We start from the raw sequence: 12,857 nt of genomic DNA on the forward strand, positions 1-12,857 counted from the left end.
ATATCCCACAAACCAAGAATCACGTTACTGTTGATTGTATGTTTGCCATCTTTGTAAATAAAATATCCTTTTTTCTCCTATGCTACATTGCTGGAAGTAATTAATTTGCACTGTAATGACACACCCTTATATAGTATTTAATGTCCTTGGTTTTCTACCAATCTTGTTGTATTCTTATCTTCAGTTTAATTCCTTTTGATCTGATTCTATGTGAGGGATCTTAACAAAAGGTCTAAGTTGGTGAAGTGAAAAGGGAAAATATGCTAAATAAAATTTAGAAAACTGGCATTTCTACCCCCTTGCTTCACTATAAAACCCTTAAAAAGTTCTGGAGCAACAACTGCTTTCAAAGGTCACAATTAGTGAAATGAAGTCCACCTGTGGAAACTGTCCCATGATCACCAGAGGCATCACAAAAGGAAGAACGGGGGAGCTGGGCCTTATGGATGACTGGCCAGAAAAAGAACATTATTTCATGTTAAAAATACATTAAATAAATACAAAAAATACATTTTATGTTTGCCAAATGGTATATGTGTGGTTCCCCAAAGCAACATGCTCCGGTCAGAAGCTAAATTTGTACTTTTTTTCAGCCACCAAGGACAACTCCTTCTCTGACATAAATCTAATACATCCCATCACTTCAGGAAAACAATCCCTACAATGAAACACAAGCTCAGTCAGACTGGATGGAGAGCCAAGGGCGCAGATAGCGTGTACGTCAGGGGTGTTCTGACGTACACAGATTCGAATGACCCTCAATCCGTCCCCCCCACTTTTATAAAAAAAAAAAAAAAAAAAAAAAAAAAAAACATACGGCGAAACTCACAGAAAAGCAAAAAGCTTTTTCTAATTTACTGCTTTGCAACAATAACATAAAACAGTCAGATCATAGACGGGCAATCGTTTTGTTTAACTGCAGGCTGCCTGCGTCGTAGAGATTCTAATCTAAAAGTTATCCTGTCTCTGGCGTTTACGTCTCGAGCCTGGTTTCCATGGTTACTCAGACAGACAGTAGTGGCGGGACAGTTCCCAATTCCGGAGTCCGGACATCAACATGAGGCCAGCCAAACCGAAAAAACAGAAAACAATTGCATCCTTTTTTCGAAAAGCACCAACTGTAAGTAAACTGTTCATCATATCACTTTGCATTTTTTTGGTTGTCTGTTCGATGTCGCCGTGGAAAAAAGAGTAGAGACGGTCAGTGAGAATAGCGTGAAGAGAGGTGCCAATGTCATAAGGCGGGAGGCAGGGGGAATCGACTGGCATTTATTTATTTATAATTAAATCGACTGTTCCGACTTTTTCTGGAGTTCTTGGGGGTCTTTCAGAAATGTGTAGGCTACAGTAGGCTACTTGAATCCGTATTTATGCCAAGCCAAATGGTTTAGGTTGTTACAGGTTGAATCATGAGAAAAACAAACTTCAAAGCTAGACAAATTCCACTACACAGGGGCGGATTTAGGAAATTTGGGGCCCTAGGCAAAGACAGGCATGGGGCCTTCTGAATTGAGAAGACAACATATAGAACAGACCCATTATACAGATACAGAAATTTTAATAGAATAGAAATTTGAGGATGTCATGTATCTTCAAGTTTGTCTATGTCACTGTAACTCGGAGGAAAGAATCTCTTTCTCAGACCAATCTCAGACCAAACCAGATGAAAGTGCGCATTCAGCGTCTGCTCTGCCGATAATGCAAGCGTAGAAGAAGAAATGTGCTGTTTACCTGTGCAAAGAAAGAAACAACGAAAGAAAAATGTCTGAGGACTTCAGTGTTGAGGAAGAGCATGAGTTCTTTGCCGAGCTGAATGCGCTGGTTTGGTCTGCCGGCTTCCGTAGCGTCGTGAACGCGCATGTGCGCGCTTTCAGGAAATCCTATACACTACTGTTTATGCTCTAAAAACATTCTAAATGACTTCGTTTCGAGTAAATTCTGGATGCTACCCACTCAGGAAACTTGGAATACATTGGACGAGCAGTATGGAGGAATATTGACACGTTTTTTGTGGACTTTTATGGACCTTTCTGCCTCGGGCACCATAGACCTCCATTATTTGAATGTCAGCAGACAGCAAGAAGCCTCCCAGATCTCCAGTTGCATTTGAGATATCAAAAAAGTACTCCAGAGTGTTGTTCAGCATGGGGGTGAGTAGAAAATGAAGGCTAATCTTGTTTTGGGTGTACTATTCCTTTAAGACTGTTTAATAGACTACAATGATATTCACATACAGGTAGGTGGATGTCGTTTAAGAAGTAGGTGACCTTTGCAAGTAAATGGTTGCCCTAGTTTTTCTTAGGGAATTTGAGGTAAAGGGGGCTAAATATAAAAGCAAGTTAAACTTTATAGTTAGTGTGGTTTTTTTTTCACTTACCAGATATCTGATATGTTATAGTGGTTGAACAAAATCATAAAAAAATTAAGGTTAGGGGATATAATTTTCCATTTTCTGTGTACCGCTTGTGAGTGGCAGCCTGCAATGGAATCACATCAGACTGCTAAGGGCACATTAATAAAATTAATCTGGATAAAGTAATTATCACACGTCTTCCATTTCAGATATTTTTTTTTCTCTAACATGGAATCTCAACATGACAAAATGTCAACATGTTTAAGGATATTTTTGCAGGGCACAGAATACATTTCCACACAATTCGACAATTTCATAGAGGTCAACAAAAAGAGCTTTAAACATGAATACAGGGGACGGTTAGGGATTTTCTTTCATTTTTATTGTTGTGTTCACTTAGGAAGCTTTTCAAACAGCTTTCTGAAAATCTGTTTAGAACATCTGTCAAAAGAAATAGTGTGCTTCAGACCCTTTTACACTTTAAGAAGTGCGAAAAAGGTTGCATGGAGGTTCTGCTTAACTAGATCCCCCCTTTAAACTAAGAGCCACAAGCTGATCTGAAAGCCTGATAGGAAGGGGCCACACAAGACGGACAGGGACTCATGGAGGACCGGCAAGACTGGGGTTCTGAAAAGTGGGCATGTACCCAAGTCGGATGTTTGTAGAGGTCCAAATTGTGAACATGCTTTGAGGGGTGTTGCTTGAATGCTTTGTGGGGGTTGGGCAGTCCAAGATACACACATGGGGTCTCACATGGACTTTTTGTGAGTTCAAATGAGCAAAGGCGCAGGCAGGGGTCCTGCCTAATAAGGGAAGTAGGGTAATGATTTGAGGCCTGGTACACATTAGAGGATATTAAAAGAGCAGTTTTAATCACTCAAGCTTTAAACTGGACCTCTTAATGTTTGTTCTAATAGTCAGAATTGACATGTTTCATTTGCACCAGATAAAAAGAGTTCCTGAAATATTATTCACACACATTTAGTGTATAATATGAATTCTATATATTCTACACTGAAATAAGTCTCTAAATAAACAGCTAAACTACAAGGGGAAAAAGTGTAGGGTGAAATTATAAGACCTGATTTTGCCCTTAAGCAACCCTTTACACTTAGTAAGAAAACTTTGTTCCTTACAGCTAAATACAGTTACAATTTAGAGCCATATTCAGCAAACAGCTGGCCAACCCAACCATCTGATCTGGCCATCCACAACATCTACATTAATGTACATTCACTTGCACCTGGCCCAGATTTTACAGTAAAAACACAGTCTAGATTTCAGCCTCTCACCACGTCTGTGGAGGCCAGTGGAAATACAAGGGTGAGCAGGAGTGCAGTAATTGCAAGAGATGCACCAGTGTGTGTGTGTGTCTGTTTATGTGTGTGGGCCACCTGCATCCTGCAGGGCAATTCCTGCCCTGCATTAACGGGAACAGATAAGTGGTACTGTAGCATAAAGTGATGAATGAGTGGGAAAAAACACAGCTCCAAAAAGCAGACCTCCTAGAGAAGTCAAAACCTGAGAATCTAAGGACTTCCCTGCTTTCTCATCCGATTTCTCAGCGACAGAAAATGCTTCTTGTATAGGCATAGGCTGGTTATTGGCATTACAAAGTTCAATAAAGGTTTATAGAACTGCTTACACTTATTGCAATGTGATTTTTATTTTTTGGTCCAATGAAAAGTATGTTGCTGTGCACTGCTGGTAAGCTGACCTAAAGAAGGCTATTACACTCATATGATTACACTTATGAAAAATAATACAAGTCCACAAACAAAATCTCCAAGGAGAAATACTGAGCAGCATGAATAGAGAATACTATAACAGGGTTTATAGACAGGGTTCCTACAGCATAAGGCAAGTTAAATTCAAGACTTTTTAATCCCACTTGAAGTAAAAATTTAAGACCAAATTCACAACAAACACAAAAAAAACCTGCTTGCGACAACGTAACCCAAAGGTTTATTATAACATAAACCACTGCACTAATGTTTCAAATTTTGAAAAACTTCCTATACAGGAAGAAAGCTAAAAACACACAAATGACAGATATATTTGAACAATTATTTAACTGAATTCACAAACTTTGTTTTAGCAGGGAACAAAACAAATCAGTTTTAAAGCCACAACATAACCAGTGCTACGTCTTTTTTGCAGCTATTTTTCTTTGTATCGTTTTCTTAGTATGTTTGATTTGGTGATAAGTGGAGGCGTTGCAGAGACAAGGGTGGAACAAAACTGAGAAATACCGGCTGTTTCTCAGTAACTCGATTTTGACACTTTGTGTTTCATGCTTCGCACATGTGACTCCACTGCCTTAATTCCCATCGTTCTGAGCTTGAATCACTTTTTGCACAAAATACACTGAGCCTCATGTATGTTCCCTGGTTTTAGCCATGGAGAAAACTCTTGGCTGGAGACAATTTTGGTTACATTTACACTTGCTCATATTTTCCAGACAAAAAGTCAATGCCGTATCTCCCAAATTTCCCGGCTGCAACAACGCTTTTATTGGTTCCGCTATCGGGACGGAACCAATAATGGCGAGCCGTTATTTTTTTAAATAAAAATAAAATTGTCAATTTTAATGTTTTAATTAGATTACAAAAATAAATCGTAATAAAAAGGATCCTATTTATGATGTTTTCAAAATTAAGACCTACCAAAGACTGATTTAAGACATTTTAATACAAATTAAGGCCTTAGTTTTATTTTGAAGAAGTCAATGCCTTTTAAGACTTTTTAAGGACCCACGGGAACCCTGATAGAGGAACACTACTCTAATTAAAAGCTCTTTTTTCTGAACATACATAGAGTTAGACAAGCGCACCCTTTCTGAGGCTGTCGTTCTATTGGCTGGAAAGGTTGCTATGCGACGATTCGATCCAATCTGAGAGAGAGCAAAAAAAATCCGCAAGCAGAGCCTCTGGGTTTGCGAGCATAAGAGAGACTCGAGCAGAGCGCGGTTTGTGCGCGAAGAGAAGGTGGCAAGCGAGAGGAAAAAATATCTGTGCAAGAAGCATTAAATCTGAGAGAAGAAACAAAGATTTGAGAGAGAAGAGAAAATATTTGAGAGAGGGCACATGTTTTGAGTGTGAGCATTATAAGTTTTGAGTGCAAGAAGATGGAATTCTTCTCTCAAATTGAAATTATGTACTCTTGCATTATGGCAGGATAATTCTCCCATAGATATCAGATTAGAGCATCTCTAGGTGTTACAGTAAGTGAACAGCTGAATCTAAGAGGTCAAAAGTGATGCTAAGGTTACGAACTTCATTTAATTGAGATGATTCAAACACTGATGGTAGTTTCTTCCATCTTATCCGTCCTTTTCCTTACTCCTCTTGAATCTACAAAGAATTTTGAGGTGTTCTTTCCATTTAAAACATGCTAAAACCACGCACCATTAGGATTTGTTTTGTTTGATCCGTCAGATAATGCGCTACCAGAATTGGCACACATAAAAAAACTAATATTTATGATATCTGTAACACCATACTTCTTTAGTTTTCATTGAAAACATGTAGTTTGTTGTTCTAAATAAGCATACCTTGTCCCTTTATGTGTAAATAGTTCCTTAGTTTTTATTCATTTCTTTTTTTCTTGGCAGTTTTAGTTCAATGTCTCTGGCTTAGTTAAAAAGTTGCTAACTGAAACATGTTTAACTTTGTATTATTTCTGTTAATACATTTCTACATTTTTAAAAAGAGTTGTTGAAATTTTATTCTACAGGTGCTGGTCATAAAATTAGAATATCATGAAAAAGTAGATTGATTTTAGTAATTCCATTTAAAAAGTGAAACTTGTATATTATATTCATACATTACATACAAACTCATATATTTCAGATGTTTATTTTGTTTAATTTTGATGATTACAAATGACAACAAATGAAAATCTCAAATTCATCATATCAGAAAATTAGAATATTGTGAAAAGGTTCAAAATTGATGGCCCCTGGTGCCACACTCTAATCAGCTAATTAACTCAAACCACCTGCAAAAGCCTTTAAATGGTCTTTCAGTCTAGTTCTATAGGCTACACAATCATGGGGAAGACTGCTGACTTGACAGTTGTCCAAAAGACGACCATCGACACCTTGCACAAGGAGGGCAAGACACAAAAGGTCATCGCTAAAGAGGCTGGCTGTTCACAGAGCTCAGTGCCCAAGCACATTAATAGAGAGGCGAAGGGAAGGAAAAGATGTGGTCGAAAAAAGTGTACAAGCAAGAGAGATAACCGCACCCTGGAGAGGATTGTGAAACAAAACCCATTCAAAAATGTGGGGGAGATTCACAAAGAGTGGACTGCAGCTGGAGTGAGTGCTTCAAGAACCACCACACACAGACGTATGAAAGACATGGGTTTCTGCTGTCGCATTCCTTGTGTCAAGCCACTCTTGAACCACAGACAGCGTCAGAAGCGTCTTGCCTGGGCTAAAGAGAAACAGGACTGGACTGCTGGTGAGTGGTCCAAAGTCATGTTCTCTGATGAAAGTAAATTTTGCATTTCCTTTGGAAATCAAGGTCCCAGAGTCTGGAGGAAAAGAAGAGAGGCACTTCATCCACGTTGCTTGAAGTCCAGTGTAAAGTTTCCACAGTCAGTGATGGTTTGGGGTGCCATGTCATCTGCTGGTGTTGGTCCATTGTGTTTTCTGAGGTCCAGGGTCAACGCAGCCACATACCAGGAAGTTTTAGAGCACTTCATGCTTCCTGCAGCTGATCAACTTTTTGGAGATGCAGATTTCATTTTCCAACAGGACTTGGCACCTGCACACAGTGCCAAAGCTACCAGTACCTGGTTGAAGGACCATGGTATCCCTGTTCTTAATTGGCCAGCAAACTCTCCTGACCTTAACCCCATAGAAAATCTATGGGGTATTGTGAAGAAGAAGATGCAATACACCAGACCCAACAATTCAGAAGAGCTAAAAGCCACTATTAGAGCAACCTGGGCTATCATAACACCTGAGCAGTGCCACAGACTGATCGACTCCATGCCACGCCGCATTGCTGCAGTAATACAGGCCAAAGGAGGCCCAACTAAATACTGAGTGCTGTACATGCTCATACTTTTCATGTTCATACTTTTCAGTTGGCCAACATTTCTATAAATCCTTTGTTTTTATTGGTCTTCAGTAATATTCTAATTTTCTGATATGATGAATTTGAGATTTTCATTTGTTGTCATTTGTAATCATCAAAATTAAACAAAATAAACATCTGAAATATATGAGTTTGTATGTAATGTATGAATATAATATACAAGTTTCACTTTTTAAATGGAATTACTGAAATCAATCTACTTTTTCATGATATTCTAATTTTATGACCAGCACCTGTATTTATGGGCAGAGTTTTTCTTTTTGAGAATCCTAGAGAAACGGTGGCTCAGTTCTGACAACAGAGTTACCAGGAATAGAATTGTTGTTAATATTCGGAGGAAATGTTCTTACCTTCTCTATTTCAGCAACTTTAGCCTTAATGGCCTCTGACCGACGTGCCTTTATGTCCTCCTCTTGAATTATGTTTGGCTCCGAGTTGGCAGCTGCTACGGCCTCTGTCTCTGCTGCAGATGCTGATGATTTTTCCTGGGAGGTCAAAGGTTGAGGGTCAGAGCAGAGGTCAACAGGTTTAGAAACTAACTGATTTCAAAGTGTCTCTAATAGAGACAACTCTGCTCGCTTACAGGTGCTGAATATTTGTTTGCAAATGTCGCTTATTATGCAGTCTGCATGCTAAAATAAACATCCAGGCTAGGTTAAATTTTAGGAATATTATCTAATAATAACATTCTGACATCCAAAAATCAGGAGGGAAAAAACAGCAATTCAAATAAGTTAAATTTATATTAAGAGAAAAGTAGAGAAAATCTCTCGGATCATTTAAAAATATATTTTTGTCTTATTAATGGTAGTTCTGTAAAATTCTCTGCATTTTTAAAACATAAATATTGAATAAAACAAATGGGAATAGTTAACCACATTATAATACCCTCCCAACTATAGAACAGACACAGTAAAGCAAAAGCTTTTTCAAAACTAAAAACAAAAACTTAAATCCTGTTCTTAGACAAAACCATCCTTTTTAATATTTCCTGAGCAGCTCTTATCCTTCATTATTCTAAGCTTATTGATGGTGGGTCAAACCTTTTCTTCAGACCACTGCTTCATTCAAAATGCCTTTTATTTTCAAAATCATTTCAGGAAAAAAAGGCTCCAAATCCAACTAATGCTGACAAGTGTCACCATGTACTTTATAAATTAGCAAAAAAGAAATATAGGGATTAAAGCAAGAAAAGAAAAAAATCCTGAGCCTGAACTTTTTCGACACGGGCAAGAAACTGAATGTGAGGTCGTGTTTGGTGACGAAAGCACAAACCCTTATTTTTAACTCGCATACATGATCAGTTATTGACGCTGGTAAATCAGCTGTTGCCGTAATTCCCGGCAAACGTGTAGTGCGATCGACCGCACAAACAACACCCGCCCCCTTCTTCTTCTGATTGGCTAATACGTTTAGTTTCAGAGCGCTCCTTTGCTACCATTGCCTGACAAACCCAAGAGGGATTTCGATTGTCTTTTTTTAATTCATTTACCGTCAATTTAGTTTCGAGTGATTTTTTTTTTTTTTACCCACGGCCAATTGCTCCAAGCTAGAAATCCGGCCTGGCCCCAGAATACTTTAATCCCTGGACTAGAGACTGACATTCTTTCGGGAATCCCACGGGTCACGGGATTCCCGTGGGATGGGAGTCAGTATTAGTAACGATCATGTGATTGGAGCAGACGAGAGCGGGAGCAAACCAATAGTAACTAAAAAAAAACTAGGATCGATGCCAAAAAATAAAATAAAATAGAAAGAAAAAAAATCCAGTACTGGCGCCGCCATTTTGTAGTTTTTTTTCCTTGAAGCCTACACTATAATGAGAGTTTAAAAAAACTACACGACCCGAAAACCAACAGTGCTTCCGCTCTGAGTTTTTCACCCGCGCTCAAAAACAAAAATGGAGGGAGCAACAGTTACTACAGTTAGAAACAGGAACTTAACTGATCCTTCATAGAAATTCAGATTCAATGTATTGGCAGAAATCTTATTGAAGACAACAAGAATGGGAGTGGTGCATGAGCGGGAGTCATTCTGAATGGGAGCGGGATGGGAGTGGGAGTAATTTCTACTCTGTCCCAATCCCAGTATTCTGGGATTGGGACGGGACACAATTTTTTTCTGTGGGAGTGGGACGGGACAGGAGTAAAAATCCACTCCCGTGTCAGTCTACCCTGGACATAAAAAATTTAAGCTGTGTTTTAAGTCATGCTATTACAGTTTAAAACGGCAAATTTGTTCTGTGTTGAATTAAAGAGGACGCTGCAAAAAATATTAATTTCCAAACAATCTGCAGTAAATGATGCCATGGTTATAGCATGGCATGGTCAAGTCCCTGATGCTAGCCTACAAAGTGCTTAAGGGTACAGCTTCCATCTACTTGAACCCTCTTGCAAAGGCTTATGTCACAACTCGGTCATAAATGGATTGTTGTCTAGCAGTGCCATCTCCATGCTCAAGACAAGCCAGACTGTTTTCATGGGTTGTTTCAAGATGGTGGAATGACCTATCAAGAGCTACAAGAACAGCAGCCTCCCTTTCTATCCTTAGGAAACTCTTAAAGCCCAACCTCTTCAAAGAGCATCTTCTATCATAACTAGGGCTGCAACTAACGATTATTTTAAAAATCGATGAATCTGACGATTATTTTTTCGATTAATCGATGAATCGGACAAAAAATATTTTTTATATTAACCTCTTTATTCCAAAATAAACATTTTAGACAGAACAAACAAGCACACAAGTACAGGTTGCTCATTAACTGTACTGGTGCAATATGAAAAATAAATGTTTGTGTTAAAACTACGCAAACTTACATGAGAAATGTAGCTGTACATCCACAAAATATAGGGTACTTTGTTTCATAAAGCGCAAAAAAAGACATTTTTGTTTTTAAAAGCCCCTAAGGGGTTCAAACAATAGGCCCCCCATTTCAACAAATGAGTTTTTTTAGACTAGAAGAGTTCTGCCTTTTAAGAAAGGAAAGTATAGCAGTTAAAGTTGCTACTTGAGAAAATACTTAACCATAGAGATAAAAATAGCCCTGTGATTCAAATTATAAATTGTATTTGGAATAAAAATGAGAGAACTAGGGGTGCTAAAAAACACATCCTCCAAAGACTCCAATTTACATGGGAATGTGGCATATAATTAATTGACATATTACTGATCTTGCTGGATTTTATTCTGCTTTACTTCCATAAATTGCAGGATCTTCTTTACTTTATCTTTGCCAGAAGATTTAAACTTTAAAAGCCTTGCCCTCATAATTTGCAAGTTAATTTATTTATAAAGTAAATGTAAACGCTGCTTAAGCTAATTCAAATGAAATTAAAAGTAAAATAAGTAGCCAACCTTATCACTGTCTGTAACCTACTAACACGGTAAGCAAAGCATCAGATGAGCTACCTGAGAAACTAACGTTACGTTTCCCCACTTTAAAACCAAACAAACATGGTGGTTCCGTGCCATGTTAATTTCTTTTGAAAAAAGTTGCATGTTATCACTTTTTTCGCTTTACAAAGCGCAGGCTATTTTAATTATTGTGATCAATTTGCGCCGTCAATCCCGGCGCATGCGCGCTTCATTTGCAGTCTGGACGCTGAGGCTCTGACTGCAGCTGAGAGGGACTCCTGCGGGAGCGGGGGGAGGCGCCCCACGGCAGAGTAGGAACGATGCATGCTTTCACGTAAGAGTCTCCAAAAGCCGCCAGTGAAACCGAAAAAAGTCGCCAGATTTGTCGCTAGTCGCTTTTTTGAAAAATAGTCGCTGGAGGGGTCTGAAAAGTCGCTGAGTTGGCAACACTGCTCCTGCGGCGCTGACTCGCTCTGCCATATGTTTTTTTCTTCCTCTTTCAGTCAAGAGGCAGTGATGACGGCGCGGCGGATGACGCAATAATCGCGCGACACAACTAATCGATGATGAAATTCGTTGCCAACGCTTTGAAAAGTCGATTTTTATCGATTTTATCGATTCGTTGTTGCAGCCCTAATCATAACCCTTACCCATAGCTCTGTACTCCTCTACTACTCTTTCTGCACTTCCCTATCTCTTTGCTGTCACCACTGTTTCAGACTAGGGGTTTTCCTCTAGAGAATTTACCGTCATGCTGATGATAACTGTAAAATTGTGTCCACTTTGTAAGTTGCTTTGGATAAAAGTGTCTGCTAAATGCATAGACATAAACATATGCAAGTAAAGCAAATGAGTGAAAAAGCTTGTAGTGCAAATTTTTACAAAGCCTCTCAATAAACTGCAACGATGACAAACGGTAATGGGTAGGGGTGTAAATTAAACCCATCACGGCGATTCGATTCAGTATTGATTTCCTGACCCAACGATTCGATTATTTTCAATACTCAAGAATACACCACGATACGATTCGATTCGATTATTTGGTTATTATTATTATTTATTTTTTTCTACACCTTTCAGGCTAGACAATTTTTCAAATTTGAAATAAATCAATGAAAGCTGCAATAATGTTATGCATTTTTTTTTAGAAACAAAAGCAAGTAACAGAAGTAGAAAAGTTGTACTCCACCTATTCCTATTAAAACCTCATTCACTGAAATAATAATGCCCCTGCGTTATACATTCTGAAAGGCCTTGCATAAAAAATACTGTACAAAATCAGCGCAATGAGTGCAATGCGATACCTCGGCTCCAGAGTTTCGACGTCCCCGCCCCCTCCGCAGACACTCCGCTGCACCTCTCCCAAATTGTAGCTGACCGCAGACAGGAGGCCGGCTTGTTTTGTTTTTATGACCGAAACTGCGGAAAACAACTCTTGAAGTTTGACCCGCTAGAAGAACGAGGTGCGCGAGAACGCTGGGACCCTTTTTCCACCTGGATCTCCGCTCTTTTTGGCCCTCATGTCCCTCCGTCGTCGGACTAAACTCGCCCCCACTTCCTCGCCGCCTCGGCCGTATCTAGACCCACAGCGTGTAGCACAGACCACGCTTCCATACTGAACAGAAATCAAAATGTCTGTGTCAAGCTCACTGCAACACACTGCTGCAGGAGTATAACCAGGAAGCGAGGTTGGAGCGCAAAATAGGTTTAGCGCCACCGCAGCACGGGAGGGAGAATTACGTCCAGGAGCAAATGTATAAAATACACCGGAGGAAAAAAAAAAAAAAAGTATAATCAATACTCTTGCAAGTGTATCGATGCATCGGATCATCGGCTGTTGGATCGATGCATTGATACAAAACGATTATTATTTACACCCCTAGTAATGGGGGAGTGGTGGCCTAGTGATTAGAGCATAAGGCTTGGAATCCTGAGGGTTTTAGTTCAAAACCCACTCCCACAGACTGCCACTCTGGGTCTCTAAGACAGACCTTTATACCCCGATTGCTCCCCAGCGCCCCACAATGGCAGCCCACTGCTCC

At 39.3% G+C, this 12,857-nt stretch overlaps 1 protein-coding gene across 3 annotated transcripts in view; it reads right to left on the bottom strand.

The window, feature by feature from the left end:
* LOC119799124 (periphilin-1-like) overlaps positions 1–12,857 on the bottom strand; it is a 41,644-nt gene that overhangs the window by 11,802 nt on the left and 16,985 nt on the right. For all 3 annotated transcript variants that reach the window (XM_038308899.1, XM_038308898.1, XM_038308900.1), the window contains one exon: positions 7,812–7,946. In XM_038308899.1, the coding sequence (XP_038164827.1) occupies positions 7,812–7,946 (135 nt within the window). The remainder of the gene's footprint in view (positions 1–7,811; positions 7,947–12,857) is intronic.

This window comes from Cyprinodon tularosa, unplaced genomic scaffold, assembly GCF_016077235.1.
Source record: "Cyprinodon tularosa strain WSP-4 unplaced genomic scaffold, ASM1607723v1 ctg65, whole genome shotgun sequence".
Lineage (NCBI taxonomy): Eukaryota > Metazoa > Chordata > Actinopteri > Cyprinodontiformes > Cyprinodontidae > Cyprinodon > Cyprinodon tularosa.